The 26,695-nt window shown below is 44.9% G+C and overlaps 1 protein-coding gene across 1 annotated transcript in view; it reads left to right on the top strand.

The window, feature by feature from the left end:
- Positions 1-5,734: 5,734 nt before the first annotated feature.
- The window catches only part of LOC144682604 (interleukin-5 receptor subunit alpha-like), a 46,858-nt gene continuing 25,897 nt past the window's right edge, over positions 5,735-26,695 (top strand). The window contains exons 1-5 of the mRNA XM_078545092.1: positions 5,735-5,911; positions 20,637-20,774; positions 22,192-22,334; positions 22,730-22,868; positions 26,094-26,214. Coding sequence (XP_078401218.1) covers positions 20,687-20,774; positions 22,192-22,334; positions 22,730-22,868; positions 26,094-26,214 — 491 coding nt within the window. The 5' untranslated portion in view covers positions 5,735-5,911; positions 20,637-20,686. The remainder of the gene's footprint in view (positions 5,912-20,636; positions 20,775-22,191; positions 22,335-22,729; positions 22,869-26,093; positions 26,215-26,695) is intronic.

Consider the following 26,695-nt stretch of genomic DNA (forward strand, 5'->3'; position numbering starts at 1 on the left):
ATTACTAGCTAGCTTTCTCTCAAACTCTATCTTTTGATGTTTGACAAATCTACTGGAGTTTTTTGAGGATGCAACTAGCAGAATAGATAAGGGAGAACCAGTGGATGTGGTGTATTTGGATTTTCAGAAAGCTTTTGATAAAGTCCCACATAAGAGGTTAGTGTGTAAAATTAAAGCACATGGGATTGGGGGTAACATATTGGCATGGATTGAGAAGTAGTTAGCAGACAGGAAACAGAGAGTAAGAACAAATGGGTCTTTTTCGGAGTGGCAGGCAGTGACTAGTGGGGTACCGCAGGGGTCAATGCTTGGGTCCAAGCTATTCACAATATATATCAATGATTTGTATGAGGGAACCAAATATAATATTTTTCAGGTTTGCTGATAACACAAAACTTGGTGGGAATGTGAGCAGTGAGGAGGTTGTTAAGAGGCTTCAAGGCAACTTAGACAAGTTGAGTGAGCGGGCAAATACATGGTAGATGCAGTATAACGTGGACAAGTGTGAAGTTATCCACTTTGGTAGGAAAACAGAATGGCAGAGTATTATTTAGATGCTGATAGATTGGAAAATGTTGAGGTACAAAGGGACCTGGGTGTCCTTGTACACCAATCACTGAAATTTAGCTCAAAGGGCTGAATGACTTGCTCCTATTTTCTATGTGTTTTTATATTATTAGCTAGCTTTCTCTTATTCATTCATTGGATGTGGGGATTGCTGGCTAGGCCAGTATTTATAGCCCATCCTTAATTGCCCTTTAGAGGGCATTTAAGAGTCAAATACATTGCTGTGGGTCTGGAGTCACATGTAGGCCAGGCAAGGACAGCATATTTCCTTGCATTAGTGAACCAAATGGGTTTTTACAACAATTGACTGTGGTTTCATGATCATCACTAGACTTTTAATTCCAAATTTTTATTGAATTCAGATGGTTTCTATCCTGCCATTCACAGCTCATCCAGTCACTTTTATTATTTCTTTGCTTGTCTCATTACCACTCTCTTTGGCCTTGCACCATGAAACCTTTTGTCATTTAATCTCTCCTGCCCTCCACCCCATCACAGGCATTCCCTTTTGTTCTTTGTCCACTCTACCCTACTTGAAACCTATTACATTTCTAACTTTTCTCAGTTCTGGTGAAAGGTCATTTGCCTGAAACGTTAACTCTGTTTCTCTCTCCAAAGATGCTGCCTGACCTGCTGACTATTTCCATTATTTTCTGTTTTCTTCATAGATTTCTCAAACCTTTCTGCTTCTGCTTTGGTTGTGTCAGTATCACAGGCTAACATCTGTATTTCACCAGCATCAATGGTTAGCGTTAGCTAAAACAGACATGACCCGCTGAAATATTCACTCTGATAATGAAAAATTTATAAAATGGCAATAACCTGAAGATGGGTCTTGAGGATTTCAAGTAATGGAGTTGTGATTATTGCTATGATCTCCAGCTGAGATTACCCCTGGACAAGCCTGATCCCAGAGTGGGACCTAGCTTGATTGATTCTAACTTTTATTTGTTTGTTTAGATATGTGGAGAGTAGCTACTGAACAGAGTCACAGGAGTCAGCTGATGAGCTTTTAATAAAATAATAAAACATTTCTTCAACAAGAAAAGATGAACTAGATTACACTACTCCTTCACCCACAACTTTACAGATATATACAGATTTGTAAGGATAACACAGGTAACAAAAACTACCTTATACTCTAATGTGCACAGTAAGTACACAGTCCATGAACCAATAAGTCCCTTGTGGTCAGGCACCACACTCTGAAACTAAGTGACAGATATCACCTGAACCAGATGCTATGGATCTCTCCTCACCTATCCCCAGATGCTTGTCACACAGTGAACCAACCGATCTCACTGCACTCTGCCTTTCACATGAGAGATTCCAATCTCCACTCTCCAAGACCTCACTTTGGAATCTTCTCCCAAACCGATGCTTTCTCTCAGATGTCTTCTTCAAGGGATCACCTCCAGGGTTTCAAAATCTCCTTCTGATGTTCTTCTCCCCTAGGTCACTACGTGCATTCAAGCTGTCTTCCATGCACTCTCTCTCACTGACTCAGCCATCAACAGTACTGTTGCTTCATATACCCATAGCAAAGAATTACAGGCCTTCAGTTGTCTCTTTGGACCTTCTTGCCTCTTGAAAGCTGTTCTCGCTTTAAATCTGCTTTTTGCAGCTTTTGTTTCTTTACATCTGATGCTTGGAGCCTTCCTCTCTGCCCCTCACTCTTAACTTCACTTAACAGGACTTTTTCCAGGTTCCTGTACTTCCTTTGACAAGAAGGTCTGCCTGGTACTTTCCCCTGTTTCCATCTCACTCCTTTGGCCTTGGGACCTTTTAGTTCTTTTGGGAAATCTGCAGCTCCCTCTCCCAGCACCCAGTCTCTCTGGGGTCCTGGCTTCAAACTGAAACTTGGAAAACTGCTGTTTTTTTATTTTTTTTCTGTGTGTTTGTGAGAGGGACCTGCCTCTCTGGCCCCTTGTTGCTAGGCAACAGCCCAGTTCTTCTACTCTTGTTTGTTTAATTTCTCTTTAGGAGTCGTAAAGCTCATTAGAAGTGCAGGCACCTTTTTAAAATGAAACTAAAACTCAATTTGTCCTTTCTTAACACACAGATACAGAAATACAAATCAAACTTAAACTTTAAAGCTAAAACTCATTCCTAACACCCACATATACAAATATAGCTTACTTAAACCATTTCTATTTCCCAACACTATTTACTTTGGCAGCTTGTTCCATTGCAGGATTTTCTTTGGGAAGAAAGATTGCTGATACAACTGGTCTTTGTAGTTTGTGTAGATGGCCACCTTGTTCATTGCCAGAGGGCAGCAAGTATTTGTTTCTATCCATTCCCCAGTCTATTCCATATTTCATAGAACATGATCAGTCTATTTTCCTCCCTCCTTTGCTGGGGTGGTTCCCATTCTAAATCTTTGATCAAGGATATGACACTGGTGTATTTCCCACACTGATTCATGCACTATCACCTGCAAGTTCCCCTCCAAGCCACTCACCATTCTGACTTGGAAATATATTTGTTCCTTCACCGTTTCTGGGTCAAAATCCTGGAACTCCCTCCCTAACAGCACCGTAGGTGTACCTACACCACATGGACTGCAGTAGTTCAAAAAGGCAGCTCACCACCACCTTCTCAAGGGCAACGAGGGATGGGCAATAAATGCTGGCCCAGCCAGCGATTCCCATGTCCCATGAACGAATAAAAAAAACCTTGGGCTGAACTATTGTTTTGTGTAGATTTAGCATAACCTCCTATTTTTTTGCATGTTATGCCTCTATTTACAAATCCCAAGATCCTGCCAGCTTTATTAAATGCACTGTTAAGCTGTCCTGCCACTGTCAAAGATTTGCTACCTCCCTGGTGCCAAGCTGCAGGACAGTTTGAGGAGGGAAGGGACACACCAGGAATCATGGTGCATGATCATCATTGATCCCAAAATATATCGCTGTTCCTTCACTGGGTCAAAATCTTGGAACTCCCCTCCTAACAGCACTGTGGGTGTACCTACACCACATGGACTACAGCAGTTCAAGAAGGCAGCTCACCACCACCACAAGGGCAATTAGGGATGGGCAATAAATGCTGGCCTAGCCAGTGACATCCATATCCTGTAAATGAATTAAAAATTAAAATTTTGCAGCATGTCTTTGGAGCACTTCAATCTTATTTGTGTTTCTCATTATATAAGGATTCCACATGCTCCAGGACTGGGCGAACAAATGATTGGTAAGCTATAACTCTGATATTTTTTTTCTGCAACACCAAAGATTCCTCCTCAGAAATCCCAGAACCCTATTTGCTTTTGATGTTATCCATTGATAACATCCATATGGATGATACATTTGCTATATTTAAATCCACATCTGCATGCAACAATGTCCTTGCATGTCTTAATAGACTCCATCCTGCACTCAAATTCACCTTTGAAATGGAGAAGTCATATGAACTCCCCTTCCCTGATGCACTAGCTGAGAAATCTGTCGGGGTTTTCTCCACCACAAGCCTACCTTCACTGGACCCCACACACGTTGGGGTTCTTACAGTTCCACACGCTATAACATTGGTCTTATTGGCAACCTTGTAAATAGGGCCTGAGCCATTTGCTCACCACGCAAGCTTGATGCCAAAATGGGATGCATCAAAGGTACCCCTGCAAGATAATGGCCACCCTGATCAGATCATTTCACGCTGTATATCACGCAAGCCCATGAACGGGCCTAAGGCCGTCACTTTTGGCCCTGAAAAGGGCCCAGTCTACCTCAGATTACCCTGGAAGGGCAAGGTATCGCAAAAATTTGAGCAACAAATTTGTTTCACGCTGCAACACGAGTGGCATTCGCCACTAACAGGATGCTGCCGTCAAGCCAAAAAGACGTTCTGCCTATCACACAAATGAGTAATGTGGTATATGAATTTCAGTGCCAGTGTGATTCTAGGTGTGTAGGCTGTACGTCCCAAAGACTGTCGGATCGTATCAAACAGCATGTCCCAGCCTCAGTTCATTGCGGGCAAGGTACAGATCGTACCCAACAAGCCCGAGCTAGATGTTATTTCGCGATTGGACGGTGTTTGCTAAATAATCCTCAGTGTGCTAAGAATTACGCTGATGACCAATTTAAGATTGTCATTCGGGCTCGCAGTGTGGTGCATTTGCATTTGCATGTACTGGAAGCTCCATATTTTAACACACAGGGCCCAGTTCTTTGCAGGCAGAAAGGACACGTACACACATTGTGCCTGTTTCAGCTGAACAAAATAAGTGACAGCCATTCGCTGACTTATTCTTCAGGGCAATGCTTTGACCAATAGGAGCCAAGCAGCCTGGTTAAAATTACAAACAATGCTTGACAGTTAACTGTCAGTCACCAACACTGTGCATTCTCCATCGCAATGCCACTACCAATCAGAGTCCACTTGCCAACCAATCAGCACTATCTTCACACACAGTATAAATTGTTGTTTTCCCCTTATATTGGTATTCTTGTGACGTGTCCTGATGAGTGCAAGACAAAAAGCTTCAACATGTCTCTTTTTTCAGCAATAATCTGGAATCTCCTCGGGACTCCTAACTATGTTAGCGGTGGAGTTTCTGCATGTGTTCACCACCCTCCTGAGACCACACCTTCAAAATTCCCAATTTTCCAAACTTATTCCAGAGATAATTGCTAACAGCGGCTTTACAGAATGTATAGCTTCCCCCCTCTTGCCCCCAGAGTGGGATTCCCTCCAAGCATCTGCCGCTACCTTGGTGGAAAAGTTGCCAAAAGCCAGCAAAAAGGGTTCCAAGGGTGCACACCCCTGTTGAGGTAGGGTCACAAGTAGCATTCCGGTAACATCCACCCGCGAGCCTTGAAGTTTGGTGCTGGCTGGCAATTCGACTATGGAAGCCATCACACCGTGCACTCTCACCCTTCATCCACAGCAGAAGGGGTGCCCTGTTTCCCCTCTCAGTCAGCCTAGGATACCCATCCCATTTACCCCAGGTGAGGGCCAGGTATGATCAGCACCCAAGCAGAAAGTGCACCCAGGGACGGGGAAGTACATTGCTGAGCTACACCATAGATTTGATTTGTTTTTTTGGAGCTGGGCGTGCGGCTAGGTGTGTTTGCCGTAACAGCAGCTGGAGTCTGTGGGACAAGCTTTACTGCTACCGTTTGCCTTGACAAGCAGTTGAGCTGATAACTTGGAAGGAGGGTTTAGACAGCGTCTGACTGAGTCACTGAAAAGGGAAATAGTTTTTGAGAGCGGGGTGGAGTCAAGAGATCCTAAAATGCCCCTTAAATAGGCTAACTCCCGCGGGGAGCAGGAGATTGGTTCAGGTCTGCGATCGGGGTAACCGGGAAGAGTTTACACATCTGTGCCTGAGATCTGCAGGGTGAGTACAGACACACCGCACTGGCAACTCTATCTGTGTCTTTCAATGATACCTTCCTTATCCCGTCTCCAATTCATACTGGAGGGTTTGCAAGTGGACTCGCTGTTCTGTTTGTTTCTGTGCTCCCGTATTTTCAATATGCTCATTTGTCATTCGGTCCTCCCTTGTTGACATTGTCACCTTTGAGTCAGAAGGGTTTCAGTTTCAGCCCCAGCTCCGGAGACTCAGGCACGCAAACCGAGGCTGGCACCACAGTGCAGGACCGAGGTGGGGGGTGCAGCGCTGTCGAAGGCGCTGTCTCTCATTAAAACCAGCCCCTCTCTGTACAACCTCTCTCCGATGGATGTAAAAGATGGGAGTGCAAGGCTCCTGGTACGTGTCCCTCAGCCCACTCCGGTTCAAAGGGACAATCCAGACATTAGTTAGGGGCGAGGGGCAAGCAAATGAATGGCCGCTTTGCTGGGAAGACGGGTATTCCCAGAGAAAGAGCCAGAGGAACTCGCATGGAAACAGCCTGAGGTCCGCTGGGTGAGTACAGACAGCATTGGTGGCCGGAGCAACTCTATCTCGCTGTGCCTTTGAATGATACCTTCCTTATCCCGTCTCCAATTCATAATAGAGCCAATGACCAGAGTAGCCCTTTTTAGCCAGAGCGGGTTGAGAGATGTAGACAAAAAGGAGCCTGCGCTTCCACAGCGAGTGCGCTCTCAATCGCCCCTGACCCCCCATCCCCAACCCGGCGGGGAGTGAAGGGTCCCGTGAAAGTGCTGCTCAACATTGAGTTCTCGGATTTTAACCCAGCCACGACGAAGAAACGGATCTCCAAGTCAGGATTTTTTTTTTTAATATTCATTCATGGGATGTGGGCTTCGTTGGCTGGGTCGGCATTTATTGCCCATCCTTAGTTGCCCCTTGAGAAGGTGGTGGTGAGCTGCCTTCTTGAACCACTGCAGTCTGTGTGGTATAGGTACACCCGCAGTGCTGTTAGGGAGGGAGTTCCAGGATTTTGACCCAGCAACAGTGAAGGAATGGTGATATATTTCCAAGCCAGAATGGTGAGTGACTTGGAGGGGAACTTCCAGGTGGTGGTGTTCCCATTTATCTGCTGCCCTTGTCCTTCTAGATGGTAGTAGTCGTGGGTTTGGAAGGTGCTGTCTAAGCAGCCTTGGTGAATTCCTGCAGTGCATCTTGTAGATGGTACACACTGCTGCTACTGTGCGTTGGTGGTGGAGGGAGTTAATGTTTGTGGATGTGGTGCCAATCAAGTGGGCTGCTTTGTCCTGGACAGTGTCCAGCTTATTCAGTGTTGTTGTAGCTGCACTCATCTCGGCAAGTGGGGAATATTCCATCACATTCCTGACTTGTGCCTTGTAGATGGTGGACAGGCTTTGAGGAGTCAGGAGGTGAGTTACTCATTGCACGATTCCTAGCCCCTGACCTACTCTTGTGGCCACAGTATTTATATGGCTAGTCCAGTTCAGTTTCTGGTCAACGGTGACCCTCAGGATGTTAATAATGGGAGGTTCAGTGATGGTAATGCTATTGAACATCAAGAGGCAATGGTTGGATTCTCTCTTGTTGGAGATGGTCATTGCCTAACACTTGTTTGGTGTGAATGTTACTTGCCACTTCTCAGCCCAAGCCTGGATATTGTCCAGGTCTTGCTGGATTTGGACATGGACTGCATCAGTATCTGAGGAGTCGCGAATGGTGCTGAACATTGTGCAATCATCAGCGAACATCCACACTTCTGACCTTATGATGGAAGGAAGGTCATTGATGAAGCAGCTGAAGATGGTTGGGCTGAGGACACTGCCCTGAGGAACTCCACCATTGATGTCCTGGAGCTGAGGTGACTGACCTCCAACAGCCACAACCATCTTCCTTTGTGTTAGGTATGACTCCAACCAGCGGAGAGTTTTCCCCCTGATTCCCATTGACTCCAGTTTTGCTCGGGCTCCTTGATGCCACACTGGGTCAAATACTGCCTTGATGTCAAGGGCAGTCACTCCCACCTCAGCTCTTTTGTCCATGTTTGAACCAAGGCTGTAATGAGGTCAGGAGCTGAGTGGCTCTGGTGGAACCCAAACTGGGCATCAGTGAGCAGGCTATTGCTAAGCAAGTGCTGCTTGATAGCACTGTTGATAACCCCTTCGATTACTTAACTGATGATGGAGAGCCGACTGATGGGGCGATAATTGGCCGGGTTGGATTTGTCCTGCTTTTTGTGTACAGGACATACCTGAGCAATATTCCATATAGCCGGGTAGATGCCAGTGTTGTGGCTGCACTGGAACCGCTTGGCTAGGGGTGTGGCAAATTTTGGAGCACAAGTCTTCAGTGCTATTGCCAGAATATTGTCAGGGCCCATAGCTTTTGCAGTATTCAGTGTCTTCAGCCGTTTCTTGATATCATGTGGAGTGAATCAAATTGGCTGAAGACTGGCATCTGTGATGCTGGGGACCTCCGGAGGAGGCTGAGATGGATCATCCACTCGGCACTTCTGGCTGAAGATTGTTGCGAATGCTTCAGCCTTACCTTTTGTAGTGCTGTGCTGGGCTCCTCCATCATTTTAGGATGGGGTTATTTGTGGAGCCTCCTCCTCCAGTCAGTTGTTTAATTGTTCACCACCGTTGACGACTGGATGTGGCAGGACTGCAGAGCTTAGATCTGATCCGTTGGTTGTGGGATCATTTAGCTCTGTCTATCACTTGCTGCTTATGCTGTTTGGCATGCAATTAATCTGGTTTCATAGCTTCACCAGGTTGACAACTCATATTTTTAGGTATGCCTGGTGCTGCTCCTGGCATGCCCTCCTGCACTCTTCATTGAATCTCGGTTGACCCCCCTGGCTTGATGGTAATGGTAGACTAGGGGATATGCCAGGCCATGAGGTTACAGATTGTGTTCGAGTACAATTCTGCTGATGGCCCACAGCACCTCATGGACGCCCAGTCTTGAGTTGCTAGATCTGTTCGAAATCCATCCCATTTAGCATGGTGGTAGTACCACACAACACGATGGAAGGTATTCTCAGTGTGAAGGCGGGACTTTGTCTCCATAATGGCTGTGCGATCGTCACTCTTACCGATATGTCATGGACAGATGCATCTGCGGCAGGCAGGTTGGTGAGGATGAGGCCAAGTATGTTTTTCCCTCTTGTTGGTTTCCTCACCACCTGCCGCAGACACAGTCTAGCAGCTAAGTCCTTTAGGACTCTGCCAGCTCGGTCAGTAGTGGTGCTACTGAGCCACTCTTGGTGATGGACATTGAAGTCCCCCACTTAGAGTACATTCTGCACCCTTGCCACCCTCAGTGCTTCCTCCACGTGATGTCCAACATGGAGGAACATTGATTCATCAGCTGAGGGAGGGCGGTATGTGGTAATCAGCAGGAGGTTTCCTTGCCCATGTTTGACCTGATAGCATGAGACTTCATGGGGTCCGGAGTCGATTTTGAGGACTCCCAGGGAAACTCCCTCCCAACCGTATACCACTATGCCGTCACCTCTGCTGGGTCTGTCTTGCTGGTGGGACAGGACATACCAGGGATGGCGATGGTGGTGTCCGGGACATTATCTGTAAGATATGATTCTGTAAGGATGACTATGTCAGGCTGTTACTTGACTAATCTGTGAGACAGCTCTCAAAATTTTGGCACTAGCCCCCAGATGTTAGTAAGCGGGACTTTGCAGGGTCGACAGGGCTGCGATTGTCGTTGTCATTGTTTCCGGTGCCTAGGTCGATGCCGGGTGGTCCGTCCAGTTTCATTCCTTTTTTGGTGTCTTTGTAGCAGTTTGTTACAACTGAGTAGCTTGCTAGGCCATTTACAGAGTCAACCACATTGCTGTGGGTCTGGAGTCACATGTAGGTCAGACCAGGTAAGGACATGTTTCCTTCCTGAAAGGACATTAGTGAACCAGATGGGTTTTTACAACAATCATCAATGGTTTCATAGTCATTGTTGGACTTTTAATTCCAGATTTTTATTGAATTCAGATTCCACCATCTGCCGTGGTGGGATTCAAACTCGTGTCCCCCAGAACATTACCCTGGGTCTCTGGATTACTAGTCCAGCGACAATACCACTATGCCAACGTCTCCCCGTGTGACTTTGGGGGTTTGGGGTGGTGGGGGTGGGGGGCGATATTGCTCAGCCGCAAGCTATGATTTTCCATCCACTAAAATAGATTTCATCTTCGGTGTTATTCATTAGGTTTAAAAAAAACCACATCCCTGACCCATGATAAGGCTGCTTTTGCTACCTGTACCGCCCCTTTATGGATCCTTAACATGCTTGGTGTCACTCCAGACATTAATTCAGTCAGCTAAATGCGTGCGCAAAAAGATTTAGCATTAGGTCATTAAGTGTCTACATGGGAACAGTGCTGGCTGGTACCCAGCTGTTACACTGTCACGTCTTTTGTGATGCATCAGCACAAAAATTAGCAGGAACTGTGAAGCATTTTAAAGTCATGAGGTACATCGTGTCCGTGCCATCAAGCTCCTATCTATTCTCATTCCATTTTCCAGCACTTGGCCCATAGCCCTGTATGCATTTCAAGTGCTCATCTAAATACTTCTGTCATCGTCATTCCTTCACTGTTGCTGGGTCGAAATCCTAGAACTCCCTCCCTGACAGCATCACCTTCTGAAGAGCGAATAGGGATGGGCAATAAATGCTGGCCTAGCCAGCGATGCCCATAAGCCCATGAATGAATTAAAAAAAAACTTAGAATGCAGCTGCATGTTCAGTATGCAAATTTGCACAGTTTTGTTTTAATCCCCTGAGGTGATTGAGTTATCTGTTGCAGAAGGCAGCTTTTTGCTTTGCTTGATGCTCAGAACTCACTCCTAATCCCATTCGCTGAGTCTGTTCTTATTGCTGTTGCTGGCAGCAGTTCATATCCAATGCTGCAGCTTCACACTGGGAGAAAGATCTGCTGTGGGCGGCTGATGGAGTTTTCCTTTCCCTTTAATGGTGGCCAGGACACCAAGAGTACAAGCCTGCTAGACTCCTCAGACCACCTGCGGAATCCTCTCACACACACCGCTCTCACCGCATTCACCCTAGAAGGCAGACGTGAGACTCAGGCTCAGCATCTCTATCTAAAAAAGCAGCACCTTTGGCAGTGTGACACCTCACCCAGCTCTGTGCCCAAGTGTTATTCCCAAGTGCGTGGAATGTGGCCTGTGGGCACAATCTTTACGAAGTGTGAGTGCCACCAGCGAGACACCACCCAGGGCATAAAGCGGAGCCTTTGGCGTTGTGACAAATCGGGGATTCCCACCCTCTGCATATAGGGCAACCTCGGGTTGTAACTCTACCTAGGATTGGCAGTGAGAAGGCCCATTCCCAGAATCTTGCCCACACTTACCCCCTACGCCAATGCTTCCCAAACTTTGCCCTGCTGTGACCCCATTTTAAAGTCTCAGACTTCGTGTGACCCCAGGGTGAAAATTCGGCAGGAGGGATTAGAGAGCTGTTGGGCTGGTGGGGAGGATTGAGAACTGTTCAAGCGGGGGAAGTGGGGCGTAGTGAAACTGCTGAGAAAAGCAGTCTTTACAGGCTGTGGCTGTAGCAGCAATCGGGCCTCAGGGAACGCATGATGAGGCTACACGGAAAACAAACAACACGTTTAAAAGGGGGCCTCGCAGCTGTTGGAACTCAGTCCGAGCTCCATGCCCACCATTGTTGCCTTGGAGCTCGTGACCCCAAAATATTGTCCGGGTCACGACCCACAGTTTGGGAATCTCTGCTCCGCACCTTGGTATACCTCAACATTGCTTTATTTTTCCTCCTGACACTTCCTAGTTCTACTTCCCATATAACTGTAAGCTGGATCCCAGCTCAACTTCATGTGTGTAATGGCCTCTTAAACAGGTAAGAGGTTAAATTACATATTTGAATGCACTTCTCATTGCAACCGAAGCCTTCATATTTACATGCATATGCAGGTCCAGAGTGGAATTCAAGGCCAAGAATATCACAGATGCTCATGCAATGATCTGTAATATAAATACAATTTGAAGAATTCAGTCTTAATGCATTAGTGAGCCTGATGATATACCTCAGTTGCATAGCATAAAACAACATACCCCTGATTGAAGGTGAGCAATGCCATGGGAGGTAGAAAAGCCAATGCATGAAAGTGATGTCAAGGTACTGTTCCACTTTGGGCTTTAAGGGGTAGTTATAAATAGCAGTAAATGGTACTGAAAATTGCCAGCTTGGAATTGCTCGCACATGTCCATTATACGCTACAGAAACTATATCAACTCTTTGTGAGATTAATTTTAATCGACAAAGCTGGATAGGGGGAAAAGTCCACAGTACAGGGCACAAACCAAGATTGATAAGACCATGAAATGAGAAGGATAGATTAAGAAGTAGATGATGTAAAGTTTGGGTTTAAAAGGCCTGTTGACTTTTGGTTTTATTTTTCCAAGGGATGGGAGTGTCACAGGTAAAGCAAACATTTATTGCCCATCCCTAATTGCCCATACCTAATGGTCCTTGAGAAGGTGGTGGTGAGCTGCCTTCTTGAACTGCTGCACTCCATGTGCTGCAGGTACACCCACAGTACTGTTAGGGAGGGAGTTCTAAGATTTTGACCCAGTGACAGTGAAGGAATGGTAATGCAGTCCAAGTCAGGATGGTGAGCTTGGGACTTGCAGGTGGTGGTGTTCCCATGTGTCTGCTGCCCTGTCCTTCTAGGTGGTAGAGATTGCTGATTTGGAAGGTGCTTTCGAAGGAGCCTTGCGAGTTGCTGCAGTGTATCTTATAGATGGTACACACTGCTGCTACTGTGGTGGACAGAGTAAATGTTTAAGTTGATGGATGGGGTGCCAATCAAACAGGCTGCTTTGTCCTGAGTGTGATTGAACTTCTTGAGTGTAGTTGGAGCCGTACTCATCTAGGGAAATGGAGAGTTTTCCATCACACTTCTGAATTGTGCCTTGTAGATGGTGGACAGGCTCAACAGAGCATGGGTGAAGATGCATAGGAATACTACCACTTGTGGGCATGGACTGTTCACAATCTGATGTGTCACAAATGGTACTGAACACTGCGCAAGCACCAATGAAGATCTCTACTTCTGATCTTATGTTAGAGGGAACATCATTGATGAAGATGGTTGGGCCTAGGACACCAACCTTAGGAACTCCTGCAGCAATTTCCTGGGGCTGTGATGATTGGTCTCCAACAACCACAACCTTCCTTTTTGCTAAGTATGGCTCCAACCATTGGAAAGTTTTCCTCTGATTCCCATTGACTTCAGTTTTACTAGGGCTCCTTGATGCCACATCTGGTCAATTGCTACCCTGATGTCAAGGGCGGTCACTCTCACCTCACCTCTGTGAGTTCAGCTCTTTTGTCCATCTGTAGACCAAGACTGGAGCTGAGTGGCCCTGGCATGAACCCAAACTGAGCAGCACTGAGCAGGTTATTGCTATTTAAGTGCCGCTTGATTAGCACTGTTGACGACACCTTCCGTCACTTTGTTAAAAATTGAGAGTAGACTGATGTGGCAGTAACTGGTCAGATCATGGACAGGACATACCTGGGCAATTTTCCACATGTCCGTGTAGATGCCAGTGTTGTACCTGTACTGGAACAGCTTTAGGGCGTGGAACACAAGTCTTCAGTACCACAGTCTTATCAGGGCCCATAGCCTTTGTAGTATTCAGCGCCTTCAGCTGTTTCTGGTTATCACATGGAGTGAATCCAGTTGGCTGAAGACTTGCCTCAGTGTCAGTGGAGCCCTTAGGAGGAGGCTGAGATGGATCATTCACATGGCACTTCTGGCTGAATATGATTGCAAATGCTTCAGGCTTGTCTTTTTGCATTGACATGTTGGGCTCCCCTATCATGGAGGATGGGGATGGTTGCCGGAGAAAAGAAAAAGCTACAACAACAACTTGCTTTTATATTGCACCCTTGGCAGTTTCACAGGAGCATTGCCACACATAAACGGACACCGGGACAAGGGAGGTGATTTCTGGACATGGCCACCAATGGTGGGGTGAAGGAAGTGGGGGAATGCACAAGAGGTCAGAGTTGAAGAAACGCAGAATTCTCAGAAAGTTGTTGGGCTGAAGGATTTTACAGGGGCAGGGATGGGCAAGGCCATGGAGAGATTTGAATGTGAGAGCTGAAGGAATAAAGAGCTTTGGAGGTCTGGGGTGCAGATGAGGTGGAAACAGAGTGAGAGTGCCAAATTTTATCTTCACCCAGTGTAGAAAAAGAAATTTGTAAGATGTCATGTTTGGAGCTCAGGAAGATAAAGATTAAGGAAACTGGTGGAATCCACACAAATAATGCAGCAGAAGCTGTTCGTTACAGTGAAAAGAAAATGTCAACAGTTGTAGCTTCAATGACTTTGTGCTTCTGGCACAGAGTGACACAGAACAATGACTCACATTGAAATTGTATCTACGAACAGGAACCCCTGACAGAAATAAAGCTCAGGGGTGCAGGTCAAGAAATGAAATCAATAGCGTTCGTGCTCCCAGTGATTGGCACTTCTTGTCAATCAATTTCAAAAGAAAGACTAGCATTTATATAGTGCCTTCCATGGTCTGTTGCAACATCCCAAAGTGCGTTATAGCTAATTAAGTATTGTACACGCTGTAAAGAGAGGTGTGCGAGCCAACAACAATAAAGCTGGTGCCAGATAATCTTTGTTTGGTAATGTTTTATGAAGGATATCAGCCAGCTCACCAGGAGAAATCCCATGCTCTGGAATAATGCCATGGGATCTTTTACCTCCAACCAGGAAGGAAGAAGGGAACCACAATTCAATGTTTCATCTGGAAGACAGCACTTCTAACAGTGCGGCACTCTCAGTCCTGCGCAGGAGGGTAAGCCTGGAGTGAGACTGGAAGCCAGGACCCAGGGTTCTTCCAACTGAGCCACTGCTGACAGACTTTATTTGGGATGGGAACAGGTACACCAGAATGGCAACTTGAATTGCAAAGAAAAGGAACTGAATATTTCTACGTGCAAAATCAGCACTCTTTAGTTGTACTGGATGAATTTTGATTTTTTTTTTTAAACTCAATTTACAGTTCTCAGTCAGGTGTAGAACGTGCAGTGGAGCAGAAAAGATATAGATCATTGAGGCGAATGCTGGAGAAAAGCTGTACAATGCAGAATGAGGAACGAGTCAATGCTGGACATAAAACAATTGCCTGTAACATCCTCCCCTCTATTTTAGGTGTCCTGCCATGGCTCAATTGGTAGGGCTCTTACTCTTACCTTTGAGACAAGAGTCTGTGCATTCAAGTCCACTCCAGAAGATTGAAGCTACCACTTGCAGTGCAGCATTGCCAGAGGTGCTGCCTTTAGGATGCGATGTCGAATCTGTTGTCTCTCTCGAGTGACCACAAAAGCTCCTCTGGTGCTACTTCAGAGAACACAGTGTGGACTTGATGGGCCAAATGGCTTTCTTCTGTACCGTAATAACTCTTTTGGTTCCATTTACCATGCGATTCAGGACAACTTTTTACAATTTATATAAATGACTTGGATGAAGGGACCTAAGGAATGGTGGCTAAATTTACTGATGACACAAAGATAGGAAGCAAAGTAAATTGTGAAGAGGACATAAAGAGGCTACAAAGGGACTACATAGGCTAAGTGAGTGGGTAAAGATCTGGCAAATGGAGTGTAATGTGGACAAATGTGACATTTTTCATTCTGGCAGGAAGAATATAAAAGCTTATTATCAAAATGGTGAGAGATTGCAGAGCTCTGAGATTCAGAGGGATCTGGGGTGTCCTAGTGCATGAATCACAAAAGGTTAGTATGCAGGTGCAGCAAGTAATTAGGAAAGCTAACAGAATGTTATCATTTATTGTGAGGGGGATTGATTACAAAAGTAGGGAGGTTATGCTTCAGTTGTACAGGGCACTGGTGAGACCACATCTGGAGTCATTGTGTACAGTACTGATCTTCTTATTTAAGAAAAGATGGAAATGCATTAGAAGCAGTTCAGAGATTTACTACACTAATACCAGGAATGGGCAGGTTGTCTTATGAGGAAAGGTTGGACAGGTTAGGCTTGTATCCACTGGGATTTAGAAGAGTAAGAGATGACTTAATTGAAACCTTTAAGATCCTGAGGGGTCTTGACAGGATGGATGTGGAGAGGATGTTTCCTCCTGTGGGAGAATCTCTAACTAGGGTTCACTGTTTAAAAATAAGGAGTCGTTCATTTAAGGCAGAGATGAGGAGAAATTTTTCCTTTCAGAGGGTCGTGAGTCTTTGGAACTTTCTTTCTTCATCAAAAGGCAGTGAAAGCAGAGTCTTTGAATATTTTTAAGGCAGAGGTGGATAGATTCTTGACTAACAAGGGGGCAAAAGGCTATCGGAGGTAGGCAGGAATGTGGGGTTGAGGTTACATTCAGATCAGCCATGATCTTATTGAATGGCAGAGCAGGCTCGAGGGGCCGAGTGGCCTACTCCTGCTCCCAATTAGCATGTTTTTATGTATGTTCGTATGACCCCCAATGTCAGGGCGAACATGGGGAGCCGTGACTGCACTTGCAGGCAGCAGGATTGGCTCAGTGATTTTACTGCAGGCGGCCTTCTGATTGGCTCCTCGTGGGCTCACCATCCAACTGAGGATGGCAGGTGGGCCCCTGATATTGGAGGCCCAGTCAGAGGGCCAGTGGCTTTGCAACCTCAGCAGCTCCACCAGGAGAGACGGGCACTGCCGAGGCAGCAGGGAAACATCGGGGATGCCTTAAAATGGAGGCGCCTTTGGACAAATATTTGAACAATAAAGCCTAGGGGTCAGAGGGTGGTAGACTCAACAGGTCAGGGGGGAATCATTGGGCCTACGGGGACTGCCTTTCCTACCCGCGACCCCCCTTTTCGGGCCATGGAGCCTACTGCTTCGATGGACCCCAAGCTATTGCAGGGAGGCTGAAGCTGGCAGCCTCCTCACGGGGCATGGGACACTGCCCCACCATCGGTAAAATGCTAGCGGCCCCATGATACGGTCCATAATTGGGTCCTCAATTTTGCAGGTTGACCGGTCCACCTTGTAGCCGCACTCCTGCCTGCCGCAGGGAAACTTAGTCCACTGCGGGACAAGAGATGGGAAGCTGTTCAGGCTTGGTTCCCCACTACTTTACTCGCACCCCGCCCCTTCACCCCACCCCCCCGCCACTCAGCTCCTGCTACCCAGGGGTAGGTAAAATACAGCCCAGTGCCTCTATAAAAGTTGAGAGCCCTGGCGAATGTTAACCATTAACACTGGTCATTATCTGGTTATTATCAAATTATTTGCTGCTGTATTGAAATTGGCTGCTGCATTTCCTTGCATTAAGACTAGGTTTGCCAACTGTAATTGAAAGTATTCCTGGAGGTTTCATCACATGGCTTGCCCCCACACACTTGCCATTGATCGACCCACACATCCACCCTTTTGACATACTGCCTTCCTCTGCTAATCGGAAAGCAATAAGATTCATTATCCAACTGGATGATGCTTGACCGTCAGCCAAACCAGCCTATTCTTTTCCCATTTTCAATATTCTTATACCTGGTAAAGAAAAATGTTCAAAGAAAATGATGAAAAAATGCAAATCTCTTTTAATGCCCCAATGATTTTTCTCCAGGGTTGTACACAGAAGTGTCCTGGAGATTGATCTGCAATTCCTGGGGACTCCAGGCCAATTCTGGAGCGTTGGCAACCCTAATTAAGACAGTGTCTATACTTCAAATAGTACTTCATTGGCTGTAAAGCAGTTTGGACGCCCTGAGGTTGTGAAAGGTACTCAACATCCTCATGCTATTGATATCAAAAATGACCTCTTTCTCGAGGAGTCAGTCTTTCCGTTTCTGCCTTTCGTCTTTTCATAGCCAAGCTAATGGTGGTGCTGCATCATTTCTACTTTCTCTTTCACTTCACCTTTTCTACATTTTTGTTCAACATTGGAAACCTTCTGCATTAGGAGCACTGGTACCTCTACTTCACTTTCTGTAGCACGAAAGAAAGCACACTTGCAGCTGGCCGTCTTAAACGATCTCTTCATAAAACATCGACAAGAAATATCTAAGTCTGGATTTTAACCCTTACTGGAAGTTGGCAGGTGGGCATGGAGATGAGGTGGGTAGGATTCCTCCCAGCAACCCGCAACTTGAGGCCTGGATTTTTTTTCCTTTCAAAAAAAAAACATACATTATTCTTAGAATTTGTGAAAGGACATTACAGAAAGTGCAAAACAGTTCCGTTTCTTTCAACGCAGTATCTGATATTTTGAGGTGCCTCAAAACACTTACACGGGCTGTATTTACAATATGCATTTACATTTCATGTCAAACATCCTCTAGTGCATGCAACCCTGTGGGGTTTTTGCACAGTTTCCAGCTCCTTGGTACATGACGACAGGAGGGCCTTAGACTGTGGCCTTTCCCCATTGAGCCTTTGCGGTAGCTACCCCAAGCTTCAGTGGATCCCTCAGCATGTATTCATGGACCTTGGAATGTGTCACTCTGCAGTCCTCAGTCATGGACAACTTTTTGCCCTGGAAGACCAGCAAGTTTTGGGTAGATCAAAGATCATCATTCACCAAGTTGATGGTCCCCCAGCAGCAGTTGCTGTTTACCTCACTGTACGTCACTGGAAACAGTAAGTAGAGCACAGAGTCCTCGCTGCTCGGGATGGACCTTGACAAGAACCATCTCTTTCTAGTCCTTCTCTGCAAAGGCACATTCCAGAATGTAATGGGTGAAGGTCTCTTCCCCACCACAGCTGCCTTGAAGGCAGTGAGCAGAGACAGTGAGACTCTAGGCATGCGGGAGGAATGTGACAGAGAGAGCCCTCCTCACTATCAGACAATCTACGTCTTGGTGCTTGTTTGAAAAATCTGATAACGTGGCAATCCGCCAGTTGACTATGGCAGTCTGCTCAGGCAACCATCCCACAGGGTCCACCACCTTCTTTGCCCTGCAGGGCCTTGAGGACATTGTGTGTGGACCACTGCCCGATGGACTTGTGGTCAAAGGTGGCCAGACTCATCCATTACAACACCAGGGACAGATAAAATCTCAGCCTGTTGTGAAACCTTGGTTTTGGCTGCATGGTATATTTTAACAACCGGGCCTCAACTGTATAGGCCGATCTCCTGCCTGTACCTGATTTTTCAGACCTTTTTCCTTCTGATAAATATGACCACCTGCACAGGGAGCATAGCAGTGAAGCAACTGAAAACTTTCAACTAAAATTCAAAGGAATAATTAAGGGGAATGGTGAGCGTATGGGGACAAAGGCTGAGAAGAAATGGCAACTCTTTAGCACTTGAGAAGGGGGAGTGGGGATCAGGAGGGTGTCGAAGTAGGTGACGGGCAAAATTGAATGGAAAGTACAAAATGCATGCATTATGTTTTAGGCAAGTGATAGAGCAATCCAGTGTCCACCCCTTTGTTAGATGACTGCTGAAGGGAGGTGGCATTGCAGAAGTTGGTTGCCCTCTATACTGTACATTGCAGCCTGTCTGAAGTATGTGGTACAAAATTTCAGGCATCACCTGCTGTTACAGGCACTGGACGTGCCCATCCTAGGTAGAGTTAGCAATGCTGGTAGGGCATATTCTTGAATATGTGAGCTTCTGCCTTCACCCTCCTTAGCCTCTCATTCTCCCTGTTGGTCACCCATCACGCCCATCCATCTTCATGCCCAGGACCCTCTGAAGACAGCCCCCTGCAGGTTATCCTGGGGAACACCGGGTTCACGCGGCAGGACTTGCAGAGATGGGCGACTTTAGCAAATGTTGCCAAAGAGGTTGGCTATTGATCACCCTGGCATGTCGGTTTTCTTGCCAGGCACATCTGATCCACTGGTATGCAAATACGAGACTTAGCTGGCAATCCATGCCTCTAAAGAATGAATGCCCCCTCGGAGCTGCTTTTGCTTCCTGAGAAACAGGGCCGCTGCCCCAATAAAACAAAATGCACTTTCCGAGGGCCTAGACCAGCAATAACCACCGAATGCTGCTATGACTCTCACCACCAAATGAAATGGGCACCCCAGGATAACCTTAAAAACAGAGCTAGTGCCTTCAGGACAGAAGTGAGGAAACACTTCTTCACACAATGCAGGGCAGGAGTGTGGAACACCCTCCCACAAATAATGGATGGTATCTCAGTTATTCATTTTAAATCTGAGTTCACCAGATTTTTGCCAGACAAGGATAGTAAGGGCTAGGAAACCAAGGTGGGTGAATATGGTTATAGATATAGATCAGCCATGATCCCATTGAATGGCGGCACAGGCTCAAGTGGCTGCACAGCCTACTCCCATTCCAGCACCCACAGTGGCTGAATGCCTTCCTTCCTCCATTCAGATGACAGAACATCCTCCATTTCCACGATGCCGCCTCGGAATTAGCAACAAAACTTCCCAGTGGGCCGATTCCAGCACTGAGTCCAGCACTTTTAGTTATTTACATGTTTTGAATAAATTAATGCCTCCATTAGGATAGCAGATGAGGCATTTCATAGAAGTGTGTTCAGTGGTCATGGGTCAACTTTAGTTTCGTAATCGTTCTCCTTTTGGAATTGCTTTTTTGTAAGAATTATTTAATGATTAGCAAATTCTTTTGCACATGAAAAAAATGGAAATAAAATAATAAAAGGCTGTACTCTAACTATAAGTCGTTAAGTATGAAATCCATCATTAAGCATTCTAATCTGTACATGCACCACTCCTTAGGTTGCATTGCGAATTCAGGTGATTCTCTATGTCCTCTGTGACCCGCCATCATGCCGCTTGCTCCAACTTTCCTGATAGTGGCCACTGTTTGGGTAACTACGGTAGACAGAGCTGCTCTCATGTCCACGGAAGAAATGAGTGAGTAATTTCGACATTTTAGTGTTTAACTAGCTTGAGGGAAATAATAATCCAGATGTAATACCCTGGGAGCTGTTGCCTGTGCTCAATTTTATAATCCCACCAGGTGTGTGTGCCAGCTGTGATTTCTGAAGCACTTCTTTCCCAGAGCAATAAATGCCAAGTAGACGGGGCATTCTGATCGACAAAAGGACTTTTGAGGACAAATGTTCAAATATTCAATAAGATAGTTGTGTTACTCTGGTTTCAGATTTGGCATAAATTCAATTTCTTTCATTTAACTGAGAGCCTAGCTTTTGAAATTAAATCTTTGGGGATAATTCTGCTCTGGATGTGGAATTAAGATCGGAAACTCTTCTGTTATCATGTTTACTTGTAGTTTACCTATCGTGTACCAATTTTAGTGTAAGCAATATTTTGATTCAGGCATCCCCAGTATCCTGCTGCCTGGAAATCAGCTTTATTATTTACTTTTCATGCAAACTAAGATCACCAGCAGATGTGCAATTTGACTATAGCACTGCGAATACATTGTTCTCGGTATGATGAACAAATATGCAGGACGTTCTGCTTCGTGAGAAGCAATGGATTTGGATTTCTGTATTCATTCAGGCAAAAGATGTGGGCGATACTGGCCCCTCATCAAACTGTCTAGAACAAAACTCATTTTATTCTTTTAAAACCAGCTTATGTTCTATCAGATAAAAGCAAAATACTGCGCTTGCTGGAAATCTGAAGTAAAAACAGAAAATGCTGGAAAACTCAGCAGATGTGACAGCATTTGTGGAGAGAGGAACAGTTAACGTTTCGAGTCAGTATGACTCTTCCGAGCTGCTCTGAAGAAGAGTCATGCAGACTCGAAACGTTAACTCTGTCCCTCTCTCCACAGAAGCTGTCAGACCTGCTGAGTTTTTCCAGCGTATTCTGTTTATATTTTATGTTCTATCAGAACTGCCAACTTGACATTGTACATGTGGTCCATGGGAGTCATTTTGACTTTCAGTTGCTTGGTGTATTGTTGCTTGAATATTGTTGAAAAGCTTCTCATTTTGCACTCATCAGGACAAATGCAAGAATGCCAAATTTCAAATGATTACAACAATTAATATTACAGGAGAGAAAGATGTTAATTGGTTGACAAACTGATTCTGATTGGTCAAGGAATTGCCACAGAGAAATAAATTGGGAGACTATAGGCTCCCCAGCTCTGGGGTAATTTTAACTTTCAAAATAAATGAGTGGGCGAAAGTGAATGAGATTCCCATTTTGAATCATGTCTGACATCCAATTTTAAAGCCAGGATATTTTCACCACTTTTTGGGAGTTCACCAGTAGATCAAGTTAAGAGGCATGAATATCTTCAGTTTACAAGCAATATACCTTCATTTATTAACTCTGCTTACATTATCTCTCAAAGTTAAGATGAATCCACCCACCGATATTAAGATCACCCCTGGGCGTTTAGGAGAGTACGTTGTCTCCTGGAGTGGAAACTGCACATGCACAGATGACGTCTACTACCACTTTGTCCACAGATACTTGGATTCAAAGGATGATGAGGTAGATCTATCTAATCTCCAAGTCTTTTAAATAAGGCTATTTTATTTTAGAATTTTCGGGATGGTCAAATGGATAGACTTTTTCAGTCCTTTTATTCCTGTCTTTCTCAGTTTGAAAGTTTAGTGAGCATATAGCTCATGATTTGCTTTATTCTCCACTTTTTAACTTGAAAAGTGGCCATTTTTGCATCGAGCCTAAGCACAGAATCAGGCCATTCAACCCAACTAGTAAATGCTGCCTTTCATGCTACACACAAGCCTCTTTCCATCTGTTTTTACCCTAACCCTATCACCTTATCCTTCTGTTCCTTCCTCTCTCGTGTGTTTATCAGTCATAAATTGAATCTTGACATTGGCATGAAGAAGTTTCAAGATGTTTTGCTTTTATCCATTTAGAGCCCGGAGATCATTCAAACTCATGAAACAAAGCTAGATGTGGAATACCACAGAGGGATACTTGTTCAGATTCAACTTTATCAAGACAATAAAGAGGAGATATCTGGCAATTGGACTAAAGAGACTTTTCGTCCACCACGTACGTTGTTACTTTAATGGTTCGTTGATTAGGATTTTTTACATACTGGTGGCGACTCTTTTGTTAGTAAAAAAGGTCAAAAACAAGCCTCTCATTTCGACCATGCAAACTATTGCCAATTGCCCTAGGCATCCAATTGCAGCCCGTAAATGCAGAAGGCCATAAGAACATAAGAAATAGGAACAGGAGTAGACCATTCAGCCCCTCAAGCCTGCTCTGCCATTCAATAAGATCATAGCTGATCTTGTATTTTGATTTCCATGTTCCCTTCTAACCCCGATAACCTTTGATTCCCTTGCCCAACAAGACTCTATCTACCTCTTTCTTAAAAATAATCAATGACCCCACCTCCACCACCTTCTGAGGCAGAGAATTCCAAAGTTGCACAGCCCTCAGAGAGAAAAGTTCTCCTAATCTCTGTCCTAAAAGGGCAACCTCTAATTTTACTACAGTGCCCCCTAGATCTGGAGGGAAGAGGAAACGTCCTTTCAATGTCTACTTTTTCAAGGCCGCTCAGGATCTTGTATACTTCAATCGAATCACCCCTCACTCTTCTAAATTCCAGTGGAAACAAGCCCAGTCTGTCCAACCTTTCCTCATAAGACAGCTCACTCATTCCAGGTGTCAATCTAGTAAACCTCCTTTGAACCGCCTCCAATCCATTTACATCCTTCCTCAAATAAGGAGACCAAAACTGCACACAGTATTCAAGGTGCGGACTCACCAAAGCCCGAAGCCAGAGAATGGACTCCACTCATGTGTCAGCTCAGGCAGCGCACAAAGTTTGTGCTGTCGAATCTTCTGTTGCTGGTAAATGGGATTAGGTAGGTAGGTCAGGTGTTTCTCACGTGTCGGTGCAGACGTGATGGGCCGAAGGGCCTCTTCTGCCCTGTGATTCTGTGAATCGTTATAACAACACAAGCATCAGTCGGCTTCTCTTAAACTAACACAGTGCCACGTGACCTAACATTAACAAGTACCAGCTGAGAAACTGGCAAAAAACAATAGATAATTTCAAAGACACAGTGGCCCCAGTGTACAGTGAAATAAAGAAAGACTTGCACTTATATAGCGCTTTTCATAACCACTGGACATCTCAAAGTGCTTTCCAGCCAATGAAGTAATTTTTGAAGTGCAGTCACTATTATAATGTAGGAAATACGGCCACCAATTTGTGCACAGGAAACCCTCACAAACTCAATATGATGGCCAGATAATCTTTTTTTATGATGTTGATTGAGGATTGAAAATTGGCTGGGACACCAGGGATATCTCCCCCAACTTGTCTTCAAAATAGTGCCATGAGATCATTTACATCCACCTGAAAGGGCAGCCCCCTCCCCACCCCAGCCCAACCCCTGGACTGAAAATCCAACATGTGGGCAGTCATTTTTAACGGTTGGGTTCATGGAGCCAGGAACTTCCCCGTCACTATGCACCCGACGCAAGAGCAAAAATTCAGGCCTGCACCTCCTACAGTGCAACGCACCCTCAGTATTGCACTAGAGTGTCAGCCTTGGATTCTGCGCTGAAGTCCTGAAGTTGCACTTAAAGCCTACAATCTCCTGACTCAGAGGTGAGAGTGCTACCAACTGAGCCCCATCTGACCAAACACCAGGTAGTTCTCCATCAGATGGCCCTACCACAGAGAGGCCCTGAGGACAGTCTTAGCTTTTGCTGGGGATACTCAGGCTGTGGTAGACTGGAGAGGGCTGTCTCTGCTGGAATTATTAGGCATTGCAATTAATTATAGCGTACTTATTAGGGCACCACTGGAGTTTAATTTCACTTTAAGCAAACAAGGTCCCAAGAGGTGAAACTAATCCATTGTGTGCCACCAATGACTCTCACTTATGTGTTCTGTATCACAAGAACCATGTGTTTTTATGCTGTACATTTAAAAGGGGTGTGTTTGATAAATTTAAGAGTTGATTTAATTTAGTTGTGCACAGCCTAATTACTGGAATCTCAGATCAAACCCTTTAAACTGTTTTGCTTGACAGAGATATAACCACCAGGCAATGACTCAGACACTGAATTTGCAAATAATGCCCCCAAACTTTGTTGAACAGCAGCAAAATAAAACAACAATACACTCATCAATTAACGAATAAAGGAAAAATAAGTGTACTTAACAATTAAACAAAGGAAGCTCCCTCTGTTCCTGAGGATTTTCTTCCTTCAAAGGGATGGCCAGTCCAGGAGAAGCAGAAAACAACCACAGCCCTTCACGCCACCGGGTATCTGCTTCTGTCTCTGAGGGAAACTGCACTCTCCGGGATCCACACTGACAGGAATTCTGCCTCTGTCCCAGGAACTGTAGCTACACTATCAATCCCTGCTCTGACAGGAAACTTCCTCTGTCCCCGTGGATCTGTTGATACAACTGGTTTCCCTTCACTCGGTGTACATAAACAAAATTGGCTCCTGAAACCCTCTTTCATACCTAATTCTGGCATCATTCCACCTTGGCCCATAGTTGTTGTTAATGGCTAATTGGGTGATAATGTCATAAAGGTTCTAAGTATTTGCGTACATTTCCTTAAACATAACACAATGGATTATTTCAAGATGTATTCTTTATCTTAATATCACACAAATGTTCCATTCATTAGACCAGTCAAGGTTGGTGTGTTCTTGATAGCGGCTAATACCATTTAGTTCTGGTTCCTTTCTCAGCTTCTGCTACATCACTTTTAAGTTTCAAACTTAAGTCCTAACGTAGGAATATTAGCAGGAAACACAGAAATAAATATAGTTCAACTCTTATTAACTATTTGATTGTTAATTACTTATCCTTCAATTACAGGGGAATTGAGGTCGTTTCTTCTAATACATTCACTTGTTGTTAGTCAATGACTACTTCAGAGTACTATATTAAGTTAGCTTGTTATAAAAAGATCACACCTTCGTACAAAATGGCGACTTGACCTAGTTGGTTTGTTGCAAAATACATGTTTGTAAAAAGCCTTCAAGACCAAATGGTGAAGATAAGCACAGAGAACCCTACTGAAGTAAAATCTAAAATCTAGGCCAGCTTACAATAATGTGATCTCTTTTGGATCAGCTAGAGTGATAGATGTGTGAACACTGGTGTTATGCCAACATGCTGGGCCATCTTTGACATCCCAAATTAACGTAGTGGACATTCATTGTGATCTTGCATAGAGATTTATCCCATAGAATTATTTTTATATTCAGCCTCTATTCATTTTGTTGACACAGGCGATTCCTTTGCCTCAGTAGACAATCTCACATGTGTTTTTTATGACGATCATTATATGAACTGCACTTGGACTATTAATGAAAATGCACCACAGGATGCAGAATACATTTTGTCTTACAGGTAAGTGTATCCTTCCATCTATTTATATAGCTTTTTTTGTCCATACATCTGCTATTTACGTGGGATTACTTATGCTCTCTGGCACAGAAACAGGCTATTCAGTCCAACCAGTTCATGTTGGTGTTTATACTCCACTCAAGCCTCCTGCCAACTTCCCTCATCTAAATCTACCATTGTAACCCTCTATTCCCTTCTCTCTCATTTACTTGTCCAGCTTCCCCTTAAATGCATCTATACTATTCACTTCACCCACTCCTGTTGGTAGTGAGTTCCATTCCTTGGATAAAGAAGTTTGTCCTGAATCCCTTATTGGATTTCTTGGTGACCATCTTATATTGATGGCCTCTAGTTATGCTCCTCCCCGCAAGAGTAAACATTCTCTCTGTATCCTATCAAAACTTTATCAAACTCTATCAAATTCTTTTATAATTTTTAATACCTGACCTATTTGATTTGATCCCGACCTATTATGTTTTTCTAT

This window comes from Cetorhinus maximus, chromosome 7 (genome assembly GCF_964194155.1).
Source record: "Cetorhinus maximus chromosome 7, sCetMax3.hap1.1, whole genome shotgun sequence".
Lineage (NCBI taxonomy): Eukaryota > Metazoa > Chordata > Chondrichthyes > Lamniformes > Cetorhinidae > Cetorhinus > Cetorhinus maximus.